The sequence below is a fragment of the Parus major genome, chromosome 9, assembly GCF_001522545.3.
Source record: "Parus major isolate Abel chromosome 9, Parus_major1.1, whole genome shotgun sequence".
Taxonomy (NCBI): domain Eukaryota; kingdom Metazoa; phylum Chordata; class Aves; order Passeriformes; family Paridae; genus Parus; species Parus major.
In genome coordinates this window covers 12556279-12583934 of record NC_031778.1, presented here as the reverse complement: position 1 = coordinate 12583934, position 27656 = coordinate 12556279, and the positions used below count along the sequence as shown (strand labels likewise).

Genomic DNA, 27656 nt, shown 5'->3' with positions numbered 1-27656 from the left:
ATCTCTACCCACGATAATTTTTGTTCAGGGTGTCATTGCCTCCATGGCTGTATGGGGCCAGAGGAGTAAATTTTATTTTGCAGTAAGTGAAATTGGATTCACTGCTGTGCTCTGTGCACACCAATCTTCTGAGCAAGTTTGAATCCCAGGGTGATGATCTCCTTGTAGCTGGAAGTTCTGGAGCTTTGCAGTGTTGATCAACTTCTCCTGTGACATAACCAGATCATCAATCAAATGATATGTCAGGAGAGATAAAGGCATGTTCTGTCATGGAATAACCTTGTCAAAATAATTGAACTAACTTGGCAGAAAATTTAGCCTTTAAACAGCTCCAAGATAAGCAGTGAAGTGTAAAGAAAATTTTATCTTGCATGAAAAGTTTGCAGTTGATTTTTGGGCTGGAACTGAGATAAAAATTGGAATATGCCTTTAGCTTTTTTTTTTTTTTTTTTTCACATACTGTGTACTTTACTAGTGTCTTGACAGTTCCACATTTAAATTAAATGCATATTTCTGGGTCTCAGTACTGAACACTGACATTTTGGTACTGATCTGTCAAGTTCTTAAAACATATTTGACATTAGTCTATTTGCACGTTATTAATGAATCCCTCATGAAAAGAATTGTAGGAGCACATCCCTTGGTAGAACGTTACTAAGCTTAAGCAGTAAGTACAGTGTATTTTTTCCAATAAATGTTTTCTAGAATTAAGTGTTCATGTCAGACTCTGTACATGGTTCTCCTCCATGTTGCTGAGTTAAAGATAAAAACGCAGTTACGTGTAGGGTTAATCAGAAACAAAACTTGAGAGAAACAGTCTAAACATATGTAGTTAAGAATAAGTTAAACTGACATTTATTTTGTATTGTTTTAATATTTTCAGTATTTCAAAATACAACCAGTCTGATATAGATGGCTCTGTGAAAAAGGGTACTGGTTTTGCAGTTGTGTTAGACAGAAAGCTGTTGAACATGCAGTATTTTCTGTTTCAACAGAACAGTGCATATCTGCTGTGTACTCTCATGTAAAAATTACAGATAATGGTATAGAGATCCATCATAGATAAGCAGAGAAAATAAAAAAATACCAGGAATATAATTCTTCAGAATTTAACATGTAGAAATGGCACTGTATGGTACATTCTAGTATACAGAGTATGCTTTTCTAATGCTTTCCATTTGTATCTAGAATAATCACATCACAAAAATCAGGTTCAACATTAATAATGCTCTGGCAGGTGACATTACATTTCACATGCACTTATTTATTTATGTCCTTCCTTTGAAAGGCATCCTGCAAATTGTACACATGGCTGGCCTTACTTTATAGGTGCTGCTGTACAGAAAGAGGGCTTTGGATCTTATTTTCTTACTATCTTTCTTCTCATGCTTGGAGATCTTTTTACAGTTCAAAACATAATCCTTATAAAAGCTCAAAAATTACTTAAATTAATATAAGCTTGTTAAAGCAAAGTTTAGACTAGTGTTTCATAGGTGATTTAACAATAAATATGCATAGCACTACTGTAATACATATTTTTTACTAAATCAATTTATTTCTGTTTTGTTTTCTGGTTTAGTTCTTTTGGGTTTTTTTTTTTTTGTGTAGTTGTGTACCATGTGATAAACTAAGCGTGAAGAGGATTCAGGCTAAGCTAAGCAGGAGGAGGATTCTATGTATGTAAAGCTCATCTAAGCCCATAGGCAGTATGTTGTTTCCCTTTCCTAGGCATATAATTATCTGATGAATTTCAAGTGCATAATTCAACTTTTTTTCTAAAAAAAAAGTCAGTAGTAGCAAAGTGGCTGCTAGTATCTTACACACATATGTTAACTTCAACTTTTCTGTTTATTCATTCAATTTCACAGAAATGGTCAGGTTTGCATTTGCTTGAGAATATGAGTTGGATTTGCTTGAAATTCTTTGTAATTCTAAGTGGAATTGAAATTATCTTTCAGCATTTTCTATTCTTTTTGCTTTATTATTTTACATTATTTGTCTGACTTTGGTTTAAAAAATAATTAAAAAAATCATTTAATGGCAGGGTTTAATGGTTTTATTTAATGGGGTTAATTATCTTTATAATGTTGTATTTGTTCAGCAACTGTCTTTGCTTTCCACCCTATTCTAACAATTTTTCACCTCTGGTCACTTCATGATAAAGTTCCAAGGTATGGCTCTGTCTGTCCTCCTGCCCCAGGGCCTTTGCTTAATTGTAGCCTAACAACACTACCAGTACATAAAGCTGCCAATACACAAAGCTGAGGAATAACTAATATACATGGAGAATAAGTTATGCAGCAGATAAGCTATAAAAAATTTCACAGGCCCAACCTTTAACTGTTTTTCACGTTTTTCCAGCATGTGACACTGTAAGACACTGTATGAAGTGGGGTTTACTATGGATATGCAAGACTAAATTCTATTGTATTTTCATACAAATTGGAAATGGCAAAATCCAATCTACCATTCATTTCATTGTCAACTCCTCCTCCCCTCCCCAATCCCTTCTTATTATGCTGGAACCTGATGCTGTTTCCACTGCAGCCACAGTATGATGTGGCACTGCTTATATTCTAAGTGGTTATATTTACATGGAATTCTCAGCTACAAGCAGCCTGAGTCTGCCTGTTCAAGGCCATTATTCATAATGTAATGTGATCCTGTATTTAACACAGTTATCTAAATAAATCTGTCCCTGAAATTAAATTTAGTTTCTAAAAGGTTAAGCCTAAATTTGGCTTCAAACTCCAACTTCTATGTAGGAAAATTAGCAATTTGCTAAGTCTTCACTCCAAGTAAACTTTATTAGCTTAGTTTGTTTTAGGATACAGAAATGAATTACTGAACTGCTGTTCTACATCCGATTTTGGAGCTAGCTGGTATCCTCTCCTTTGTGAATTACAGACACAACCTGTTCATCTCAAATATTTAAGGGAGAACTGGATTAGGATAGGGGTTAAAAGAAATGAGGAATAGTGGTATAAAATGTTACAGCATTACACAGAAATGAGGATGATATTGCCTAATATATATCTATATATCTATATATAGTTATACAGATGACAGCATAGTACCTACAATAACACAGTAACAGACCTCTTTGCTTTGGGTGCTTAATACAGAAGTGAAGATGACTTTCACAAAGACATTTATTGATGACCTGTATGTTTTTAGTAACACTTCAGACAATAAAGTTGTTACATAATCAAGCTAAACTTCTATGATATAAAACTCTCTCTATTGAAATAGGAAACATTTAACATCCACAAGTCACAAATTATAACTGCACAAAAATATTGAAAATAAAATAGTACCTAGTTTTTGTTATCTAACTTGCCAACTACAAAGCTGGATCCCATGGCACTAGTCCACTGAAAAGATCACACAATGCTGTTCTCAGACACGATCTGATCTGTCCCTATCCCTCGAGTGTCCTGTCACATCTGCAGAGCTCACTGGTGACAATGAGCGTGACGGCTGGGCTGTAACATTGAGGATTTGTTAGTTCAGCCTTGGCTGGGAGGTCGCTGTTGAGGTGCTCTCAGTGATTGATAGAACAGCCCTCACTTTGCACGAGCTGGTGGGATGAGGGTCTGGCCAAGCCTATAAAGCAATGCAGAAGAGCAGGGCTGGAGCCCTGACCTTATGAGTGGTACAGAAATGGTTTGACATGTTCTAAACTGAGCAGGATGTTATTAAGAAACTTAGGGTCTCTCAAAACTTTCTGGAAGGTTTTACTAAGCTGAAAGATAAATTCTTTTTGTGCCTCTGTGTGTGTGTGTGTGTGTGTGCGTGTGTGTGTATGTGTTTTTCCTCCCAGTGTGTTGCAAAACTAAAAATAAATATATACATTTAACACTTAATATTTCCAAGTTCAACAAGTCCGTGTTTTAAGCCTTCAACCACCCTCTCCTAAGGATTTGTTTCTCATTTCAGTAGCAAATATTTCCCTGGGAATACCTGCATTCTTAAAAAGGAGGTCAAGTTTATCAAAATAAACCTTTGCTGAAGCTATTCAAGCAAAACTAAACCAAACCTAGAAAACTTACTGTATTGTCTGCTGATGCCACAGTTTGAAGTAGACAATGGAAGCTATCACCTAAACAATAATAATAATAGTGCTGGTAAAGTAAAGGACTTGTGCTTACTCTGCACCCTCTTGATGAACAATGTAAATACGAGGAAATTGTTAGGCCAAGAAGACAGATTAATCCCCACTGCATCTGTAATGGTTTTGTTGGAACTTGGGCTAACCAGTATAGATTACTCAGTATGGTTTAGGATGGGCATACAATGGACAAGCAAGTAGGGAGCAGAACACAAAACATGAGTCATATAAAGTACTATTGCACAATAAATAGAAATAAATATTATGCATGTACATGTCAAATATGTAATTCAGTAATTATTCAGCAGAAAAAAAAGGTGTTCATTCAAACAAATAAAATTATGGTGGAACAGGGGTTGTAATGCCTGTACTTAGGGTTATATTTTGTTCCCATTAGTACTGACCTGGGTTCCTCACAACAGGAGAGTACAAGGACAGACTAAGAGTTTGTAGTATTTTACTTTTGTCACCACAAGAAAAGCACTGTGGATATTCCTAAAAATAATTGCATACTATTTATTGCATATTAATTAACTTTGTGTTCTTTATGTAGTGGGATTTTGTCCTTAAACATCTACAGCCATTTTTTTTTTCATATTAAGAGGGCTCAACCCAAAGTTCCTCAAAGATAGCAGTCATACAGAGTCAAATCTTACTCCCTCCTTTGTTGGCACTGGGTAGGTCCTTGCACCAAAGGATACTTTGGCCATCTCCACCTGCCCCTCAGTAGAGACCACATGGCCAAGGGTCCCCAGCAAAGGCCAGACTGTCCCCTCTGCCCCACCTGTGCTCTGCCTGCCTCATGCACAGGTCTCCAGCCTGCAGGGGGGCAGGGCAGTGTAAGGCTCAGCAATAATGTGTTTCTCAGCACCTTGGCTGCAGATACATGATAGAAGTGGTGTGGGTGTCCTTCCCCTGGGCTCTTCCCTTAGCTGTCAGCTTGGGGTGTTGTGAAACTGCAGCATCTGGCTCTACACAGTAATTCTGTGCTCCAAAAGGTTTACTTTCTGCTGCTGCCCAGTTAGAGCTGCGAGAGAATTTTATCCCTAGATTCTTTTCAGTATCTGCTGATTTGCTGAAGTTTTATTTTCTTTTAAGGAGCTAACATATTTGGCAGCTGATGATTGTTTTCTTACTCCTTAGGAGAAAGAAAATTTCCCTGCATCATTTAGGAAAGCTTTCCCCTCCACTTTCTTTGCCTATCCATTCACGGCCAGTGCTGCCCTCAGAGCCCACCAGGTGCAATCCCCTCCTACGTTTCCTTCAGTTACACAGCTGAATGCTCATGCTCCTGCTTTTTCACATGGCAGATGCAGATAAGCCCAGCAGCTTAGGATACATAGCCTCTTAAAAGTGCAGGATCTGGCATGAAATGATCAGTAACCAATGGCTTTGATTTTTACGTCTTCTCTTTGAGATGGCTCTTGTAGTAATGCAATTGATGTTTTGCAAATGTGCTCCCTATTGTGGTCACTGGGGACATTGGATTTCAGTGACCAAAGGGATGAGCAGGTGATGAGGAAATGCTTGCTTAGACCCTGCCAAGGAAGTTACTGGCCTCCCAGATGGACAAGTCTGTGTTTTATTTATGCAGGAGTTTTGCCACAGGTGAGTATCTTCAGATCCTTCAGGTGACAGGGAAGTGTAGATGTTTCTTCCTGTAACAGCTTCTGAGATGTAAAGCAAATTTGTGGCTGCATCCAGCAGGTGGCAAGCACAGCACGCAGAATTAGGGCTGTACAGAGATTCTTCTGCCAGGGCAAGCTCCTGATGCAGCTCAGCACGTGCATGTGTGTCTATGAACAAAATATACAGATAAATGGCAATCTCTGCCAGTCCTTTGTCAACTTAGAGAGTGCTGGGGCACAGGTCCTGTTCTGGGTGCTAGTGATAATGCATGGGGTTATTGCCATATTCAGTTTAAACAAATGTCTGTCTCACATGTAAGGATATAAACTAAACAGAAAATATTCAGTATAACAATTTAAATATGTCTTTAAATTTATGACACAGTTAAATGATGTTCAGGCTTCAAATGCTGAGGCACTAGCTTGCAATTAAATTAACTTAAAATGAAGGAGATTTTTTGTAACATACAGCTTTAGAAGTTGTGACCTGTCACAGCGCCTTATGATGTATATGAGTAGACACGTTCCCATTTTTGCAGCTGGAAGAACAAAGGCAAAATTGAAAAAAACTTTCTTTAGTATAAGTGAATGAAAGACTAGGAAAATTTCTAGACCTGGTTATAGCCTCATTTTTTCCTTAAAAAGTATTAAACTACAGAAATAACTGTTTTGCTAGGTTTTGATTTTGATCATCAGAAAATATGGATAATCCAACCACTCACTACTTGAGACAAAGCCACATTAGACATAAGATTTTGAAGACTACAAATACTGCAAATTCTTAAGGGGTATGTAGTTTTCTACATGATACATGTAAAGTTTTTGATTTTTCCTTACGTTTTGTAATCTCAAAAAGTACTTATGAACTCAGTTATTTTTGAGGACAATAAATGGGTGTGAATCAAACATAAATATTATCTGAAGCTCATTATTTGAGGTAAAAAGGACACATATGAGGATATAATTGGTGGAAACTTCTTACAGTACTTATCACCTTTCCTCTTGATTTGCATTGAGAGTTTGAGCCAGATTTTAGTTCTGATTTATGCTAGTATAAATCTGAATTTGTTCAATATAAATAATGAAATGTTCTACAGGGAGCAAATACCCTGGGCATAATTTCATATAAATGGAGAGAAATTCTGTAAAAGCCAAGAGTAAAGTTTGATCTCAGATGTTTTGTGATGGGACTAAAAATATTATTAATTAAACTGATACATAAGCATTGTCAAATTTTTGCTTATCAGTATATGAGTTTACTGAATGTGCAGGAATTTGAAAAACTAAGTGGATTTGATTAATTGGTAACTTCTTTCATTGAGTGTCCTGGTTATAACAGACAAATAGCTTGAAGTTTTCTGGTCACCTCTTTCCTAGAACTCATGTTTTCAAATACAGAATTTTACTTTTAGTCATACAGAGTATGGAGTCAACTCCCTCTGTATGTAAAGTTCTTCGAAGTCAGGGTGGCTTATCTTGAGGAAAGGCTGAGTGAACCCCATTTCTGTGTGCTCATATATGGTATTTTTTTTAACTACTATAAAAATACCCACTGGAATATAAATATAATGTACATTTCTGAAGCAATGTTTGAAATGTATGAGTAGGAATATAAATCTAAAAATATATTTATTCTATATTTAATAAATAAATCTGCATTTTATTGCATATATTATTATGAAAAAATTGCCATTAAAAAAAATAGTAGCATAAATCAGAATAAGACCAATTTCGAGAACCTTAAATTTCCATTTGAGTTTAAAATTGGGCCTCTATATATAACATATATTTGAAAATATATTATAAATATGATTATAAGACATTTATGTCATTAAAAAAAAACACCAACAAAACAAGAAACAAAGCTCCACTCCTTCAACAGAATAGCTCACATATATGCAAATCAAGTTCTTTGTATTTCATGTTATTTACACAAGCTTTTCCTTTTGAAACACCTGTGAACTTAAGTTAGGAGTTTGCCCTCCCCTTCCTTCGTAGCTCCAAGCGGACGGTGGGATGCTGGCAGGAACTCTGACATGCCTGTCCAACACTTACGCTGCTTTCAGTAAAGGAGAACAAAATGAAAACGAATCAGTCCTCTTTGCAATGTAAGCTGAAAGGCCACTGCGGACTCTTTACAGTATGATTTCTCGGAGGTGATCCAGTGTTGCTGGAATGAGCTGCGATGTTCAGGACCGCAGATGAATCTTGTTGTTCTTGCTGCTTCGCACACAAGGTTGTTCAAAAGAAGAACTGTGCAAAACGCCTCAATTGGTGTCGAAAGGCCCAGCAGTCTTTTTAGTGTGCAAGCGGATATTTTCCGGTGGCCGATAGGAGAGGGAGCTCATTTTTGTTGTTAGGCTTGGATGTGTGCTGACATTTGGTGGGATGTATTTTATTAGCTGAAGGAAGTATTTTTTAAAGTTTTTTCCAAAAAAAACGTAAAAAAAAGGATTCAGGCAGTTGTTAAAGTAAGCGATACAAATAGTGAAGGGCATAGCTGTATCCACAATATCGGTGATTTTGCAATCTGTTATTACATGTAATTGAATCAACACATCCAGAAAAGTGAACACTTGATGAGGAATCCAGGAAAAGAAAAAGAAAAACACAATTGCCACAATCATCTTAAAAATATCATCATTTCTAGTCTTATTTTTTTGAATTTGATATGCCTTCTTCAGTGTCTTCCAAATTAAGGTGTAGCTTGTTAATATGATTAGAAAAGGAATCAAAAAGCCCAGCAAGTTCTTGGATAAACCTAGCCCGACCCGGAGCGTCGTGTTATTGCTTTCATAGCGAAAGCCACAGACCGTCATGTTCAAATTCTCAGCAAAGAATATGTTGCGGTGAATGATGACGGGCAGGCTGGCCACGCCGGCGAGCAGCCAGATGGCGATGCAGGTTACTCGGGCTACAAACATGGTCCGGCGGATGCGCGACTGCACCGGGTGCACGATGGCCAGGTAGCGGTCGATGCTCAGGCAGGTGAGCAGGAACACGCTGGCGTACAGGTTGAAACTTATCCCTGCCGAGGCCAACTTGCACAAACAGTTGCCGAAAGGCCACTGGTACTCCATGGCCGTGTAGGCAGCCCAGAGGGGCAGAGTTATCAAAAAACACAAGTCAGCCAGGGCCAGGTTGAGAAGAAAGATGCTGGCTACTGTTTTTAATTTCATGTAGCAGTAAATGACAATAACGACCAGACTGTTCCCGAATATGCCTATGATAAAGATGATGCTGTAAACGGTTGGCACCATAATGTAGATGTAGCTGTGCCTTCCTGAAACAGGACAGTCCACGTGGATTCTTTTAACAGTTTCTTCAGTAGAGTAATTTGGTATCATCTTGAACTCTTCAGCTATAACCTTGTTTCAGGGAGAAAATATGAAGCTCACACCTAGGAGAGGAAAAGATGAAGGAAAGAGTATTTGTGAGAGGGATTTAATTTTTAACAATTCCCAACTGAATGTCAAGTCTTCTGTCAAGTCTAACACAATGTGTCTTTGAATTTTAAAATAAGCCATCTTCAAGTGTTTTATCAACCAATTCCTATTTTAATATGGACTCTGCAGCGTAAAACAGGTAAGAATGTTAGGAGTTGGCTGAACATTTTTAGATTATTTTTAACATAAATGAAATCTTAAAAACCTCTTTCAATGAACAAATTTCTAATTTAAAATAATACTGGTTAGCAAACATATGTCAAAAATAATAAGAGAGACTGTAAATAGCAGAGAACTATAAATTCAGTGGAGTCTTTAGATTATTTTCTTTCCATAAATAGGTGACATATTTAATGAGGTAAGTTATTCAGATATCTCAGAAACTAAACTTAAGCACTCTGAATACTAATAAGTATTCAGAGTAATAAAGTATGTAAATACAAACTGCAATGAATTAAGAAAATAGGTTACTTTAGATTAGGTACTCATTTATATCTCTTAGATTAATCACTAGAATTTTTTTTCTATATATTGAATTTAATCCTTGAGGAAATTTTCACATCACAGAGTAAGATGAAAACACAACCTAATATTCTGTTCTACCACAGATACCTTAAATATTCAGAGGTTACTTAGCTCCCCATCTGGCTTGGAACTATGGTATTTAACTACTGGTGAGGGAAAAAGAATCTGTGAAAATCCAGTCATGTCCTGATCTGTTGCACATTAATAACTGTACCAAGAGTTTAAGAAGGGTGAAAGGGGGGACATACTACTTTTTCAGTTGCTGACAAAATTTATGTATCCAAGAATTGAAGTTGTATTTCTGGATCATATTAAGTACTCCGGAAAGGTATGAAATCTCCTTTAAAGGGCGCCTGTTTGGTTTGCCAGGGCCTGTGTGTTCTGCAAAAATAATTTCCTTATTAATGAGTGCTTACTTTAGAAAGCAGGTAATACAGTGTAAGTGGCTCTGATATTCATTACCTTCCAGAGTCTAAAACCAGATAGCCTTCCCTGAAAAATAACGGATGTTTAAAAAAAAATAAAATAAATAAACAGCTATTATTGCAGAGTAGTGTTTATCACTGTTTGCAGGATCCTGACAGCTATAAGCCAAACCCAAATCATGATGCTAAAAATAAAGATTAACTGAAATACTTTGGCTTCAAAAACAAAACAAAGCAAACCCCAAACAGCAAAAAAACTTTATAAGTGTAAGATCCACCCTAAGACCCTGGGCAGTACAGATGCATTCAGAAAGCAGAGATGCCCATCATTACAGACACACCAGCTGTGTTGCTACAGATGTGGCTGCTCCTTATTTGAGAGGCTCAGCACCTGATGTTCCTTTTAAGTGCGGAATACCACTGAGTTTAGTGTTTGACTTGCTCTTATTGGAAGACAAATCTTTTTACAAATGATTGTGTTTTTAACAGGGAAGTGAGGCACAGATTTGTTTCAGCAAAGCCCACACAGGAAGTCTGAAGGAGCCAGGAACTGAACCCAGAACACAAGAGGTTGCAGGCAACATCTTGTGAGTAAGGTTACCCTTTGGCTCTTAGTGTTTTGAAGACTTGTTATTTCTCTGTCTTAGCTCATCTGTAGCATATGTTTGCATTAATAACCTAATGAATTTCTACAATTAATTAGCACAGTAATGTCAAGATTTAGGTTCTTGATAATTCTATCAAGTTTAGAATATCTAATAAAATGCAACTAATAGACACTTGGTCAAGATGTGCCATGCAACACTTCCCAGTCTTCTTCAATTCATTCTGTTGTTGTGTCAGTTGGCATAGATGTCTCAAAATGACATCGACTATTTTTGCTATGTTTGAGAAATAAAAAAGTCAAGCAAATAGAGCTAACACAAAGAAAGGTTCACCATTCTGATCACATGTGATACTCTAGTACATCCTGAGCAAAACCTGGCTTTCAAATTGTGCCTGATCTAAAATACAAGGTGCTTGGCCCTGTGGAAGGTCAGCCTATCCCTGGGACAGAGAATCCACAATAAAAATATTTCAAGATAAATCCTTTTATCTCATCCCTTGGTTATGAAAGTAACTTTGACAGTAACTGATATGTCCTGCAACATCAAGGTCTGGCAACATTACCCTGTCCCAGCTATAGGCTGGTGCTGCAATTTCACTTACAGTCTTTGCTTCCTTATATAGCCGCTAAAATTACAGCCCAGAACTTTGCAGTAAGAATCTGTAGTGAAGCTGCTGCTCAGGAGATCACCTGTGCAAGTTTGACTGGCAATAATGTGTATCAGGCCCAGTCAAGCTGGGCAAGGCCCTTCTCAGTGACAAGATTAAACAGTGCCTGGTACAATTTATCTTTGTGTTTACTCAGTGACAGATTCATCATCTAAGGCAAATGCAGCTGAGGGTGATCATTCCCTTTTGGTGTGGTTGATTTTGTGCTATGGTAGATGCCAAGGAAATTTTCCCATGGTCTTCTCACACACTCCTTCAGTGTACTGTGTTGTGTTGTTTTGTTTCCAATTTCCCTTTTCTACCCACATGGTGACCTGTACTGTTTAATGTCAGTAGTTTTGGCTGATGCTAATTAATAGCATATGTTCTTTCAAGGAAGAGTAACAGTGATTCTATTACATTTTCAGAAATGTGTTAAAATAAACAAAAAATAATTCAGTTGGGAATAATTGTCTAGCACTCTGTGGTATTGAATTCCCTGAGCATATTCTAGAGTGCTTGGGAAATAAAAAAAAGAAGAACAATTCCCATGAATAATCAGGAATTTTGTCAAGAAATAGTATTATACCTCAATGTACCTCTCTGTAAGACTGTATAATCCTTTTAGAGTTAAAACGTTTTGGTGTAACATTGAAGTCAGTGGGATTGTTCAAATGATGTGTCTGGTACTATATCAGTTTTAAATTATACTAAGGATTACAATCAATAAATAAATCCATCAATATTTTCAGTAAGGTACAAGGAAGCAGAAATATGTAATGTGGCTGCTTTTGGGTAAACACAAATGGATTGCCATCTGGGTATCTGAAAACAGTCTGAATGTTGCTGTGCGAATGAACCTCATAGGAGCCACACATATGAAGCACGCTAAGGAAGGCACTGCTAATCCCGAATGGAATTTTTAAATTTCCTGGTAATTCTAAAGTTTCAGAACTAGCTTCAGGTGGATCTGCTTCCTTGAGCACAACTGTAACTTCAGAGCATTAGGAAAAGCTTCAAAATTGGAGATTTTTTTTGGAAGCGTGGCTGTGCTGAGTAGTGATAGAGGGTTTCCACTGCAGTGTGAACTCAACAGGCAATGATTTCTTTCCCCTACCACCTTCAGTTTTTCCTGTTATTCTCACTAGCCACAGTTCATCTGCTTGTCCCAGGATCATGGCTGGACACATGCAAAGCAGATACTTCTGCACAGGAGGAACTGCAGATTCTTTAAAAATACTACAGAATTAGATGGCTGATACAGCTTTATGCTGCCAGAATTCAACAGAGCAGGTTAAACCACTGGCCAATTAAATTAATCTATTGAAGTTTTGCACATTGATAATTCCATGTAAAGCATCTCAAATGACCTGTGTTAACATAATGATAATTGGATCATTTTAAGGCTGATACACAATGAGCTTTTTCTAACAGGATTGAATTGTGACTATGAATGGTGTAGTGGCATCAATCTCAAACAAATTATCTGGTGAGCAGCAAGCCCCTGTTCTGAGGTACTGTCCTGTTTGACCTTTTATCTTTTTAAACTACAATTATTACAATAAGTCACTGATAATGAAATGCTTCAGACTGCTCAACCAACTATTATTTACTGCTCTATTCATTGCTTCTGTTGGGTGAACATGCATCCTAATTAAACTGCTTGTGGAAACAAGGAATGCCAGGCTCATGCAAGGTAAACAGCACTTTGCCTACTGAAAGGTAAGATGGCAGCGACTGTTGCTTTCTGTGAGAACTTCATCAGCTAAAAATAGGTAAGCAGGTGTCACAAGTCAGATTTTGAACAAAAATGTACTTAATATTTGCTTTGACAAAGACTAAGTAAACTCAGGCTGACCAATCCTGCCACAGCTCAGCCACCTTATCACTAGGTAATGTGCACTTTCCTTCTTCTGACAGTGGGTGGCTTATTTGTTTTTCTTACAAATGGGAAGATAGTTCCTTGTTTAAGAGGATACTGCATTCTATTTTTATGTAAAATTTTTGCACAGATAGAAAAGAGAATGAAAAATGTTTGGAGCAGTATGTTCAGTATATTAGCTATATTTATTTCTTTCTGGTGGCGTAAGCTTTCCTTCATTTTAAGAGTTTAGACCCCCCCTTTCCTAGTTTATTCTAATTGCTGAGAAAGCAATGACACATATGCTTTATTGCAAAGGCTTTTAGGGTCTTTTTCTATCCAACAGAGTAAACCTTTCTATCCTCTTGGCCTTAGTGAATAGAGCTACTTCTATTTCACATGCACACTTCAGCACCCTCTCTGCTTTCCTGGAGTTCCTGAGCAGTACCATTGTGAAGCCATAGACCTTTCTCCTAGCTCTTATTTCTTCAGCTAGTTCTAACAGTCTGTATTTCCCACTGATGGCTTTAATTCAGAGTTGATTAATTGTGAAGGGAAGAGAAATACAAACAAGGGTACATGATTCAAACTGTGGTGCCATTACGCTGGGCTCTTGTCATCACTGCCGATACCTTCTATAGATGTCAGCATCTGACTTTGTGGTGGTAAATAAATCAAAATACTAATGAAAAGGAACTGTGATAGGTAGTACAGCACCAGACACTGTCTGTACATCAGCTCATGAACACCAAGAACACAAAGCAAAACTCAGCAGATGTGTTTTTGCAGCTGTCAAGCTGGCTGCTGCTCTGCAATTTTGGATCAGGAGGTGGTCTGACATCAGAACAAACAGAACTTGCAGGACCTTGTACTGGCCTTTGCCTATTTCCTTTCAATAACTGTGCAACTGAGGCAACAGCCAGTCCATTGAAATTGCTGTTAATTTTATGATGTTTGCTTTATTTATTTAAAAGTATGTATCTTTTTAATGCTCTAACCTATCTGTGGGTTCTTTGTGCCTTCCCCTTGCAAGAGCTCAAGCTGGTCTGCTTCACTTGTGCTGGCTCTATATAGCTGGAAAATAAACTGCCTGTGATCCTTTCAGGATCTGATTCTCTATAACATCAAAACCTAAACTGGTTATTACTTTTTTTTTTGTGCTAGCAGAACAGTTCTTGTTACCTTGCAAATGTGAACTGTTTATGTACTCTGACCTTCTCTGTAAGAACTTCTCTGTATTTATTTCCTCTGCCACACTTCAAAGGAGCCTGTCCTTCTGTAGGATGGCTTTATAGCTTATTCTGAGAAGAATTAACATCTATCTTCTGTTTGTTCTCATGGACTACTCTCATTAATTTTCCCTTCACTCCCCAAGTATCTTTCAACTATTCAGTTTCAGTCATAAAATTTATGTGAAAAAGGATAGATGAAGAGGCTTTTTCCTCTGGGAAAAATCAATGCATGTGGAATGCCTGAACGGTGGAACTGGGGGTGTGTATGATTTTAAATGATTATGGGGGAGGAAAATGCAAAAGAATGTAACACAGTTAAGCATAGTGACATTTAAATTGCTTTGAAGCTTAACTCATACAATATAGATCTTCACCACTAGAGGTCTGTATTTCCTATTTTAAAATAAGGGAATTGCTATGTTTTGTACTCAAGTGCTATCAATTTTCAGAATATCCACTTAGTTCAAGATTATTTAAGATGAAAACATAAGACAAAACATATATAATTGTACCTGTACTTATTTAAATTTAATGTACCAGAGGTAACTATTTTCACTTTATTTTAGCATCTACCAGCTTCTATCTAATTTCCTCTATTCTGGCACATTCCTAATTTTGCTAACCTTCAGTCCGGTTCTTGCACTTTTAAGACTTAGAATAAGATTCTGATATTTCTTTTTTTTTCAAAGACATATTCAACTTAAACTCTCTGTGACCCAAATTAAGAAGAATATTTTAAAGAAATTTAACTTTAGCAATGCAGATAGAAAAAGAGTGACACCTACTCATTCAGCTAAGGTCATTTTAGATCTAACTAGACATGTTGTTAATCATATAACTCTTTTTCCAAATATCAGCCAATTTTGAAGGAAGATGTTTTCACTGTTGAAAATGACACTTCAGAACTACTATTTTCTATTTATTTTTTAAAGCAGCTTAAGGGACTTTTAGAAATTGAAAGGTAACAAGCCTACACAGTGTTATCCAAATGGTGTGTGCATTTTATGAATTTCCAGCAGTTTAATAATTTGAAAATAGAAGTATATTTAACACTTTTTCACCACGACCAACTCCCAGTTTAACCAATATACTTGGATTTATCATTACCTCTTTGGACAGTGTCAGTGCATGATGCTGTTATTCTGTTTCAAATTACGTGTTTACCTAAATAGTTCCCTAATGCTGGAAGGGCAAACAGTATTTAATTCAGACAGAGCAGAAGGGCTGTTATGTCAAAATGAGATTTATTTTATTGAAAAATAGTAGATGAGCAAACTAGAACCAAAAAAATGACATAAACTATACTGCCCTGTGCCTGATGAGTTGGACTAATCAGTATCTTGTCCTGTATTTATGTCCAATGGGTTACACAGCGTCAGTGTATCTCTGTGCACTTAAGGGATGTTTGGGTATAAGCATACAATGTTTATATCTCTAAGCTGCTAAAAATAGGAGCATTTAGAGAGAACAGAAGTGATATATAGAGATGGAAAATCAGCAAGCAGTTGGCCAGATTTAAAATGAAGACTAAAGAAATCTAATCTATTATTACACTTACCCTTCGTGTTAGAAATTGACGTGACAAAAATTGGCGTAAGTGAAAGGCCACTTCTAAACACTAATTTATGGGGTGGTGGTTGAGTGATGAATAAAATCTTTCAAGTATATTTTTTTGACATTAATGCTAATATACTACAATGTAAGATGTGACAATTTTTCTGCTCTTTTTAGCAGTCTACAGTGTAATGATGTCACAGTTATAAGGTGAGCAGCTGCAGCAGCAGGGAAAGTTTGGACTGTTTGCATATACTCACACTGTACATAAAGAGTCCAGAAACACTGGAAGTATTTCTTCCTACTACCTAGCTCTTTGGACAAAGCTAACTATCAATCCCCAACTCGTGTTTGTTTGTTTTTTGTGGTTTGTTTGTTTTTTTCCAGAATCTGGGAAGCCCTGATGTACATACTTCTATAAAATTTTACTTGTATAAGTTAATGCCAAGAAAGAATTGCTCAACTTCACTGGAGTTTCTCAACCTCACCAGGATGTAGTGGTTTAGCAAATGCTATCATAGCAATGATTATGAGGTCTTTTTTTGTACAAATTTTGTACAAATTTGTTAACTGACAGATCAACAGAGCACTCACTAGAGCTAGTTAAATGTCTTTCAGTTTAGAGTAAGTCTAATTCTTTTAGTTTATAGGTTTCATTTTTAGGATTCTCTAGATTTAATTTTCAAAGTAAACACTGACTTCATCTTATACACATAATTTTGTTTTCTCTGCTGTTAAGGGTAAAGAAAACATTCTTGGGTTCAATCCATGTAGAACTGGACTCCAAAACATTGAAAGATTAACCACTGTCAACATGCAGTGTGTTTAATCTCTTGTGGAGGATCAGTGGGGTGGTGGTTTTAGACACTGCTGGCTCTGGCTTGACAGTGTATGCTAGATATTTTAGACTTTTCTACTGATTTTCTTGTATCTTTTTTCCCATTTAAGCAGCAGAACAATCTGTTTTCTTTCTTTGACCAAGGCTGCATGAATGTGTTGCTAACTTTCTGGTGTTTAATATGTCTTAGATATAATATAACCTTAAGGATATGAATATAAAATTATCCCCAGAGCAGTAACTTAAAACTGAAAAGGAAATTAAATAAACAAAGTAAAATATATTTCTAGATTACAGTTTATTTCAGTACTTCTGAAACTAAACATCACAATGCTAAGCTTCAGAAAAGATGATGTTTGAAAGGGGATTCTCATGGTGTCCTATCACCTTGGTTGGTCTGTCTTGACAGAAATGATTATCCTCTTTTCCTTATCAAGTTATTAAACCTATAGACAAATTAGTTTTTAAATATGAAAATGAGTTGTTATTGCAGGAAGCAGTCCTGCTCTTGTTTATAACATAAGGTAAAGAATCTTCTCTTTCTGTAGAAGAGGCTGAAGACATTTAGGCATATTCGAACTTTGAAATGAGTGCACTAACTACCATCACCAATCCAACATGGGTTTTTGCACCTCTTCTCTGGCCATTAGCTTTACCAAAAAGGAAGACTGGTGCCTTTCTGGGAGATAGAAGTGATGAATAATCAGCAGGCTAACCTAATGTCTTCTCAGGATCATGTCATCTCCTCATACTCCTAAAAATGTCATTTACTGCACATTAGATGAAAGTAACTGAAAGATAAAATAAAGGTATTTCAGTACAATGTAGGACTAGAATTTCTAGGGTTTTCAGCACTGACATGAGAAGTTTTTTGAACAGCAGCACAATGTAATATTTTAGTATGAATACACATTTTACTGTAGGTTTATAACTTCAGATTTGATGCCGGGTTATGAAGTATCTTTAGGGTATTTGGAAGTACCTGAAAGAATCAATAATTAAGCAGAATTAAGACATCAATCCCAGAATGAATAAAAATTATATTAGTTTGAGCTGTGAAAGGTTACATGCTGCACGGTTACTTTCTCTGAGTGATAGTAAAGGAATGAATGAACACATTTCCTTTATTGCAGTTGGAATTGCCTATATAAAATATAGTGTGCCCCATGTGATTGTTTTTAATAAAAGATAGAAATCAAATTCAGGTTTGTTAAGTGCAAGTGAAATAATGTGATGAATTTTAAGTTTCTTTTCAGATAGCTTAGTTCCATGGAATAAGAAGTCTTAAAGTTTTTGTTGGTTTTGGTTTTGTTTTGTTTTGTTTTTTATTCCCTAAATTACATTGCACAGCACATCCTACACAAATGTAGCTTCTGGATACCTAACCCCACAACTGAAATTTCTCCATTGCTTCTATATGTAATGCACCTTAAGATTCTATTGTGAACACCTCCAGTCTGAGAAGTAAGGGAATTTAAACTGGCCTTGATCCAGAATTATATTTCAGTCTTACATTAAAAATGCTGTGGAGAGGCAAGAAAGAAAAAAAACATACTGAAACAAAAAGCACTGCTGTGAGCATACCTTATCATGGCCAGCACTAACAGCAGAGATCAGGTTCAAGTAGTGAGGTATCTCACCTCCTTTCAGATCATATATAAATATCACAATTTGATTACTGGATATTCCATACATCTATTAATCTGTCCCAAGTTACACAGTCCTCTTCACTGAAGCTTGAGGGCTCCTTCTTCAGTACGCAAAAAATAGCAGTAAAACTGTTCCTCCTGCCCAACTTGTAGAAGAAATGCTATTATATTATCATGATATCAAGCAAGTAGAGCTTAATAAGGGGTTACAATACATTTTATGTGCTGTTTTGAGTATCACTGGTTTCTGATCACTCCTATTCTTGTTGGAAGGAATGTTAGCTGGAAAGCATCCAACACTGAAAGAGTTTTTAAGTTTCATTGTCCAGATCTTAGTCTTAGTCAGTCCAGCAGACTTGTCCAGCAGAAGGGAGCTATCATGTGGAGAGTGGCCTTTTGGGGGGAAGAAAGGCTACTTCCATAAACTGCTATAATTGCAAGACAGAGCTTGCTTACCAGCCTCTAGATAAAAACAAGTGAGATTTACGTAAGCCTAATCTCTTGGTTATATTAATGGTTTTTAATAATTTAGCAGAAAAAGGTACTTCATGCACTTAAATTGGAAATGATAATTTCATAAAATGGTTACTGCATGAGTGACATGCCCACAGCAATATGCAATCACTGTCAGAACCTTTTCTGTTGCTGGCAGAGATTACAACAGAAAATGGAATAGAATGGCTGAAACTTCCACTATTTCCTCAAGAAACAAATCCCCTGCTTCTGGGAGAAAAGGATTTTTCTTAATCTTTGCTCTTTTTTTGTCTTACAGCTTTACAGTGAAAGACAACCAGTAGTGTCACTAGTATAAATGTACCAAAAAATAATGTTTTAATTAGGTTTCTGTGGCTCCCTCTAGGCAAGGATGTTTCTAAGGGTAGGGGACAGAGCTAATAATTTTGTAGACAAAGTTGGAGGTGATAGCAGTTTGTGGAATTTCCAGTTAGTCCAGATAGAGGCTTCCTTGTCTTTTTCAGTAGTTAGTTTATTTATAGTTAGTAGTTACTTTATTCAAAGACCACAGTGTCATTTGACCCTCTCCCAGAGTCATGCAACTCTTCTGCTGAGCCAGAAGACACAGAGGCAAAAATGAACATTATGTATGCAGTTTATTTACACTCCTGAACAACTTTCCTTAGTTAAAGGTGAGATACTAATGCAATCAGCAACAAATTCTGAAAAATAAATTTAATTCTACTTTTCTGGACAAGGAACTACCTTTCTGTACCTTCCTGTAAAACAGTAGGAAATGTGCCACCAGAGAGCTTACATAGATTTACTTCAATTTGTAAGGCAGATCGGTAATATTTTGACGTGCATGGCAACATTTTGATGTGTGTTGAAGCCTGACCTGGTATGTTAATCCTTAAAAAGCCATTTTCCTGCCATTGAGCTAAATCACCAGGCTGGGACCTTGATGCACCTTTGAGCTTTACAGGTTCAATATGCAATCCTTTCTGCAGGATAGGCTTTTTATTTTTACATCCCACTCCCCACCCAAGGCCCCTGCATCTCCCTCAAATATAGAAAGCAAATATTAAATTAATGAATAACAAGCTTTAGAAAGGCATTGTGCAGAGCAATTACCTTCATCTGCAATGATGGCTAATCAGAAAGCAGGAGAGAAAATACTGAAAATTCTCTGCTTCTACTCCAGAAATGGAGAGACCTCCTTCATACAAAGGTGTTCCACTTTCTAATCTAATGAAAATTAGGTGAGTTGACTGACAGTAGCTCATGTTGAATAGTGTTGCCTAAAAAGAATTTCCCTCTCTAAAACCCTTTAATGAATCCCATTCCTGTTACCTTTCAACAATGTGGTTAAAGTTAGAAAGAGAATCTTTTGCTTTGAGTAATGAAGATGTGAACTGAAACACAGACATGTGCAGATGCAGCATTTCTATGTGAACATGGACAAACCAATGTCTGTCATGGTAACTAAACCAGCTAAACTGAAAGCTTTATCTCTACATTTCCAGTGTAAGGGCTAGTGATTTCCATGTAACGTCCCACCTGTCAGTACTACAGCTCTGAGGAAAGCAACCTTCCATTGAACACTTTTTTTCTTCTGACTTAGTGCTGTAAAACAGTGTTTGTCTTACTGAAGAAGCAAAGGCAATCTATTGTGGATTTCTGAGCAAGAAAATGAATGTTAGATTTCAGCACCTTAGTTCAGAGGAAGCTTTGTCTTGTAATTCAGCAATCTGTAATAGGATTTGGTTCACTGTGTCTAACTGAGACACTTGATTACTTTTCTTATTATATAATTAATTTAGACATCCTTACAGTGGGAAAATATCACACAACGGCAATACCCCTCAGAAAAGACTTTTCTTCCCTAAATGAGAATGTTAGGAACAGCCTGGAGGGAAAAGTTAAAAGATTAAAAGCAAAAGATCAGCATGGAGGCTTCTTAATGAATCACTCATTAGGGTCAGAAAAAGGGAACCAAAGGCAGAGAGGAAAGAAAACAGTATGAGTAACTGGCAAAGTACAAGAGTTTATTCAGACAAAAAAAAAAATCTTTTAAAATGGTAATGTAGCTAAGCCCAAGAGAAGTTAGTATCATTGTAACTGTTGGTAGGTATAACACTGAAAGCATAGAGACCCAATTGTGCTTTCAGTTGCACAAAACTCCTCTTAAGGGCAGATCATTATGAGGACTAGAAGAAAATTTGAGAATATATGAGTCAATTGAACTAGTGAGTTTCTAAGGGGTTAATCAAAGAGAAGGAAAGGTCAAACATAGACACCTTAATCCATGTCAGTGTGAAAGGTATTATCACCCATGGAAAAACAAGTTACTATGATCCTTAGTGCTTTGTCTGGAAGGCGGCACACTTAATAGAATGATCCCAAAATAGATGTTCTGCCAAATTTGTACAGCTTGTTTCCTGTTTTTTCCCCCAAGTTAAAATTTATTGCTCTATTTTGAAAATAAAATTAATTGGTGAACTGTCTTTGCTGTCCTGAGATGTTCCTTGTGGGTACTGAGGACCAGCCAGAGGTAGCAAAACAAAGGCAGCTGTTACAGCTGGAGTGAGCTACTCTATGATACTGTGAATCAGTGCATCCTCAAGCAGGTGCAGTCTCAGTTCTCAAGCAAATAAAAGCGCACAGAAGCCCAGAAGGGGTAGTGCTGTGTCTTCCCAGAGATCCTAAATGAGCTTCACTTTAGTGCTAGGAAAAATACTATGCAATTCCTTGGATGTGTGGCAGTCCTTTACTGACACGGCATTTCTATTTTGATGTTATGTTTAAGAACATGGAACAGCATCATAAAATGTACTTGAAGGTAAAATGATTTTGAATCTTTTTACTTTGAAGTGCTTTTTTAGGAAGACCATGTGAAATGAAATATTTTTACTTGATTTGAGAAAGACTGCAATTGTCTAATTATGGCAAGCTGCTAATAATTAAAAAAAAAGAGAAAAACAATAAAGACAGCACAACTAGAGTCCCAATTTGACAACACATGTTGATTCTTGCCCCATGCCTTCCATTTCTGACTGTTGTACATCAAGTAGAGAGTCTGAGGATGGAGAAAACAAACTCTGAGCAACTCCAGTGGTAGCGGACTTACCCCTTGTCAGGAGAAGGAAGTAAAATAGTATAAACATTTAGGCTTGGACAACAAGAATGAGTGGAGAAAGGAGAAAAGATGAAAACCAATAGGACTTTAAGAAAAAGATGAAAAGGCAATACACATCCTATAAACGTAGACTGGGAAGGGCATGAATGGTTTCTCAATAAACTAGCTCAGGCTGCATCTTTGTACATCATGTGCTGCCTGCTTCAAGGAAAGGCTCTGGCCAGGCTGTGCTGATGCTAAAGTAGAGTTAAAAGGAGGCCAGCTGCCAACAGAACATTTTTTAAAGAAGTCAACTTGTGCATTTTTCTCCTTGCGTAAGCCCCCCATCATGAAAGTACAGCTGTTCAGTGGTTTTCTGGAATGTTTTACTTATTTGCATGTGTCCCTCTCAGTTAGAAATGCTCAGGCACAGCACTCCTCTTCAGTGTCTCCTCTCTGTTTTCTGAAAACTGTGTGGATTCAGGAATCAATCCACTGACTTTTGATTTCTATTTCTATTCCTACACTTCATCTACTGATTATTGGATTCTACTAGCCAAGGATCTATCAGTAACTCCCAAAATGGAATGACCTAGAAGTAAAGAAAGGAATAGGTGAATTAGCTGAAATTAGGAGTTTAGTTAAATCATTCTTTGTTCTGGCTGTAACCCTAATTATAGCTTTCACCTCAAGCAGTGAAATACTGTCTAAATATTGACCTTGCCCAAATTCAGTACTAGTTTCTTTAGATATTGCCAGTTACCTTTTGCTGTAGCCTGCTTTTTGTCTTGTCTTCAATCATGCCACTTACTGCTGCATTGCCAATCTGATCTCACTTTCCTGCTGTGAGGCCGTCTTCGGTTATTACCCGTTTTCTGTGCCTACAGGAGAAATGCTACTCAGCTACAATAAAAGGAGATAAACACCACAAATAGTAACCAAGCATTCTAGCTAGCCTTGTTATATAGTGAATACCTGGACAGTTTTGCTATCAAACAAAACACAAATGGAATGAAAATTGTAAAAGACACCTGACTAAAGGCCAAAATGTGTAGTTCTTTCACATGATGGTGCAGCAGAGAATACTAACAGCATGTCATTTGGCACATGATATTTTCCTATCCTTTTTTGCAATTCACTTGAAAGCTCAAAGTAATTTTAGTATAATCCATCATTTATCTGAAGATAAGACCAAAAATTATTAGACCAGCAATTTTATTTCATATGTGCTTTGTCTCAATCACAGCTGTTAGGACTTACAGTCAAGATAACCTCTCTGCATTTGTTTGTTACAGCTGGGGTAAAAAAATGTTAAGTATGAGTATCATAAATTGTTTGTCAAATTGTTAAATTCCCCAAAATGTTCCAAAGTGACAAAGATTCTTCTAGGGTACATCTGTCAATTTTAATGTTTTTTTGTTTTCTTTTGTTGGCAAAGGATCCATTTTAGAAAATGGTACAGAACATGGAATGAGTGCTCTGAGTAGAATGACTGTCTGTTAGTAAAAGTGATCCTAAGAGACAAATTTGTTGATGGAAAGGGAATGGAAAAAAAGACTGTCATTAGCAAAAGATTACTGGCTTTCTCTTCACTGCAAGGGTGTTTGGGATCAGAAGGAAGAGACAGAAAATGATACTGTGATTAGTAACTTTCTTACATACAGCCACAATTGCACTGAAATAGTTCTGTAGCCGTTCTGTTCTTCAGGCTGCAGAATTTCAGCTTCATGGATGAGCTCTATGCATCTTGAAACTCAAAGTGTACATTAGATTGCCACCTACTCAAACTCTCCAATGCATTTGAACTCACCTTGTACTTACATGCAAAAATTTTAACTTTTATGCAAAGTTAATTCAATGTAAGTGGGTCAGGTTCAACGCTCAGCAGTAGCAACCTCTTTATTCCTGTTGGTGTTGTGGAAACTAACCCTACAATAGTGAAAAGAATGATGTAATTTTTTCCTCTATTTTCCTCTCTCTTCAAAAGTGATCCATATTTTTTAATCCTGTTTTCAAAATTCCATGAGATTTCTAAAAATGTTTCTTTGTAAAATTCTGCCATTTTACCTTCTCAAACCTGATCCTAAAATGCAGAGGCTGACTTAAAAACACCATAATCACCTTTAGGATGAACTGTACAAAAATGTGAACTGCCATCCAAGAATACTGAAAAATTCCTATTTGATTTTTGAGATGAACACATTATCTATGTCACTGCATTTCTGATGGAATTGTTGTACAGCTGAGAGCAGGAGGAACAAACAGCAGCAGTGAACTGGATAAGGCTTGAAAACTGAGCCAAGATTACCCAAAGGCTAGAGGTTTAGCTAAACATGCAATAGAGCCCACAAGACAAGCAGCTGATGTGGGCCTGTAGTGGCCAGGCTATACCTTCACCCAACCCTCCCAGCTGTGAGCTCCTAATCTCACCATGCTCTGAAAAGATTCTAAGTTTATGCTTCTCCTTCTGGAGAGAGATGATGATTGCTGTGCTGCCTGCATTACTATCCAAAATAGGTGAGGGAAATATTTTGCTGTGCTGTCTACCACCCTTCCTGACCTGGCCATTTGTCCTCCTGTTTTCATGCATCCAATATAAAGCCCAAGCAGATCTACTTGTAGGCCAATGAATCTTGATAACCGATCTCCCCAGCTCAGCTTTAGATACAACATATCCAAATTCAATTTTAGTTGATCTTTCCTCTTACTGAGGTAGTCTCCTAGAAGAAAACCATTAAATTCAGTTTAAAAAATGTACAAGATTAATCATGTAATGTAAGTCAGATGTAGTATTTGATTAAATTAATGCATAAATATCCATGTTCTGGATCTACATCAAGATGAATATGACCTTTTATGAAGTCACCAAAGTACAATAGGATATTTGAGATGCAGAGAACATGCCAACCACTCAAACAATTTTATGCTTCTTGGAGTGTGATTAAGACCCCTAGAATTTGGTGACCCTGCAAGGGTGAGCTTATGAATACTACTGGCGACATTAATAACTTCTGGAACGCAAGAAGTTCCAGAGAAATAAGAGAGGTAGTGTGCAAATAGGAGTAATTTGTGACTGCTTAAAATGGTTTAAACGAATACTATGCTTTTGTATAAACAAGATTTTAATTAGGACATTGTAATGAGGTATTGTAATTTATGTAATTTTAAATTACCATATTAATTACTGTGCTCAACAATGGGCAGTACCAGAGAAAAGAACTACCTATATAACAAACATGGAGGATAAAATTACTACAGAGGAGAAAATTTAGGAGTAGAAAAACGCAGTTAGTGCCCATTATCCCTATTTTAAATGAGCATTAACTCTGACACATTGCCATGTCGGTCCATACATTTCTAGAAAGTGTAAATAAATCACCATGTTTACATTCTGCATCTGCCTCTGTTTTTATAGTATGACAAAGAGTGAAATTAAATATATTTTCCAAAACATAATACAATTAAATATAACATTATGCAGGATATACAAATACCATCATTCATCTTGTTCCAAGAGGACTGTAAAAAGCAAGTTGTTGAGCTGTGATATCTGAAAGGTAACGGCAGCACTCTCCTCACTTCTGCAGTGCTGTGGGTACTGACACTTCAGGCTGGTATTTGCTGCCTTTTAAACCAGTACCTTCTAGCTGCAGTTTGCACAGGCTGTCCGCCCAAGAAAATACTGTTTCAAAGGAGGAAGGCAGGACACCTTACACCATAGAAAATGAGCACACTTCTGCTCTCCCCCAGTGCAAAAATTCTCTGTTTCCATCTATTACTATGACAAAAGTAAGAGTAAAAATGAAACCAGCTATATTCAAATTTAATGATAAATGTCAGTTCTCTTAATTGTACAGGGTCGCTTTGCTTTCTCAGTTCAACAACGAACTAGGAAGCACACAATAATCACAACTGATTTTTCTCTGCTATGTAGTTCAAGTTGTAGAGTGGAAAAATGTGCAGCAATACCATGTTCCTGCTGGAAAAGCATATATTTTAAACTCTTAATACATGAGCAAAAGCTGAATTTGTAGGCACTTAATATTTTTGAAAGATTCTGTAATTTAAAAGATTATGGTGGCAACAAGCAAAACGGTCTGCCATAGTCAGGAGTATGAAACATTTGTCTGACACCAAAACAGACCTAAAAAAGCCTTTCTACATCATCATGGTAATTACCTGCTTCAGGCCATACTTAATCCTCCTATTCAGATGAAACTAATCATGTTAGTGCTGAGGGTTCATGGAAGTGACAAGAGAAGAGGCTTCCCTATATAAAAAAATCCCCCTTTATACACTCATCCTGTGATTTTACTGAGCCAATTTACTACCTTGTCCCATGCTATGCAGCACAACACAATCTAAATGAGTGCTGCTACTTTTGGAAGTGATGGAAATTTACAGTGAACTGCAGCATGCTCTGGGCAGAATCCTGCTGTCCCTTATTGCCATACAGCTCATTAATTCTAGGGATTTTCCAGAAATAGGTGTAAATGAATACTGCAATTTTACTGCTTGTACACATCACAACCTGACTTACTTACTGATACACCAGTTGAATTAGAAAAATATAGAGCTTGTATTTGTAAGTAACTGGTAACATAAAGTGTTTTGATGCATGGAGAGGGGAAGTACAGTAAATGCAGGACTTCATCTGAACTTGTTGAAAGACTCTAGTCTGGTGTGGGTCCAGGAGAAGTTTAGAAATTGTCTGGGAAAAAAAAAGAAAAAAAGGCAGGGAGGCATTTTAACTTTACTAACTAAAGTTAATCTCTGGTTGTCCAATTCCTGCTCTGTAGAAAAAGGATAGATCTGGTTATGCAGAGTGTATGCTACGAAATTCTGATTAAACCAAATTTTGCGAACTGGTGAAGTTGCATTGCCTTCCATACTGAGGAACTGTTTGCACAGCTCAGAAATCAAGAGCATCACTTGTGGTGTTTGATTAACTTCTATCGTGAGCTTAGCACAGCAGTAAAAATTTAATTGCTCATCTGATCCTTAGCAGAGGTGACAGGGCTACGTCTTGCAGGATGTTGGGATGAGCCTTGATGGTGCGGTGGAGTTACTGCTCCGAGGCTGTCTCCTGCCAAAGGGCGCCCTTGCTTTCTCTTCGAACTGTTGACAAGACTCGAGAGCTCACACGCGGCAGGGTTTGGAGTTTGTGGGGCACTTAGTCCTCTCTAAAATAATTATGTGGAGCGGGTTTAGGGAGCGGGCCTCACAGGGCAAGCCAGAGCACGGGGGATTAAGTGGCTCCGCTTCGTCCGGGACGGAGCCTTCCCGTGCCAACTCCGTCTAAGCCAAGCATAAATTCCGCATGAGGCTGTGCCGCGCTCGCAAACGCTGTGGCTGCCCCTGGCCGAAGGGGCCCGGCCGGGACGCGCTTACCTGGATCCGAGCGGGGGTGGCTGAGCCCCGGCGGCGCTCGGAGCGCACCGGGTTGGGCTGGGCTGGGCTGGGCTGGACCGGGCTGGGCTGGACCGGGCTGAGCTGGGATGGACCGGGATGGACCGGGCTGGGCTGCGCTCCGGGGGCGCTCCGTGCCGGCCGCGCTGCTCC

General features: G+C 37.4%; 1 protein-coding gene across 3 annotated transcripts; it reads right to left on the bottom strand.

Moving 5' to 3' along the window:
- Positions 1-827: 827 nt before the first annotated feature.
- Positions 828-27656, bottom strand: AGTR1 (angiotensin II receptor type 1). Of its 3 annotated transcripts, XM_015638235.2 has the most exons (3): positions 27486-27656; positions 22858-22975; positions 828-9139 (listed from the first exon to the last, which is right to left on the bottom strand). In XM_015638235.2, the coding sequence occupies exon 3, from the start codon at positions 9084-9086 to the stop codon at positions 8007-8009; it is 1080 nt and encodes a 359-aa protein (XP_015493721.1). In that variant the 5' UTR covers positions 9087-9139; positions 22858-22975; positions 27486-27656; the 3' UTR covers positions 828-8006. The 3 variants fall into 3 exon arrangements, with proteins under 3 accessions (XP_015493721.1, XP_015493722.1, XP_015493718.1); XM_015638236.2 differs by lacking the exon at positions 22858-22975; XM_015638232.1 differs by lacking the exon at positions 27486-27656 and having other exon boundaries at positions 22858-27476.

Coding starts and splice junctions, on each gene's coding strand:
- AGTR1 (XM_015638235.2), bottom strand. CDS start 9,086: ATGATACCAAATTACTCTACTGAAGAAACTGTTAAAAGAATCCACGTG.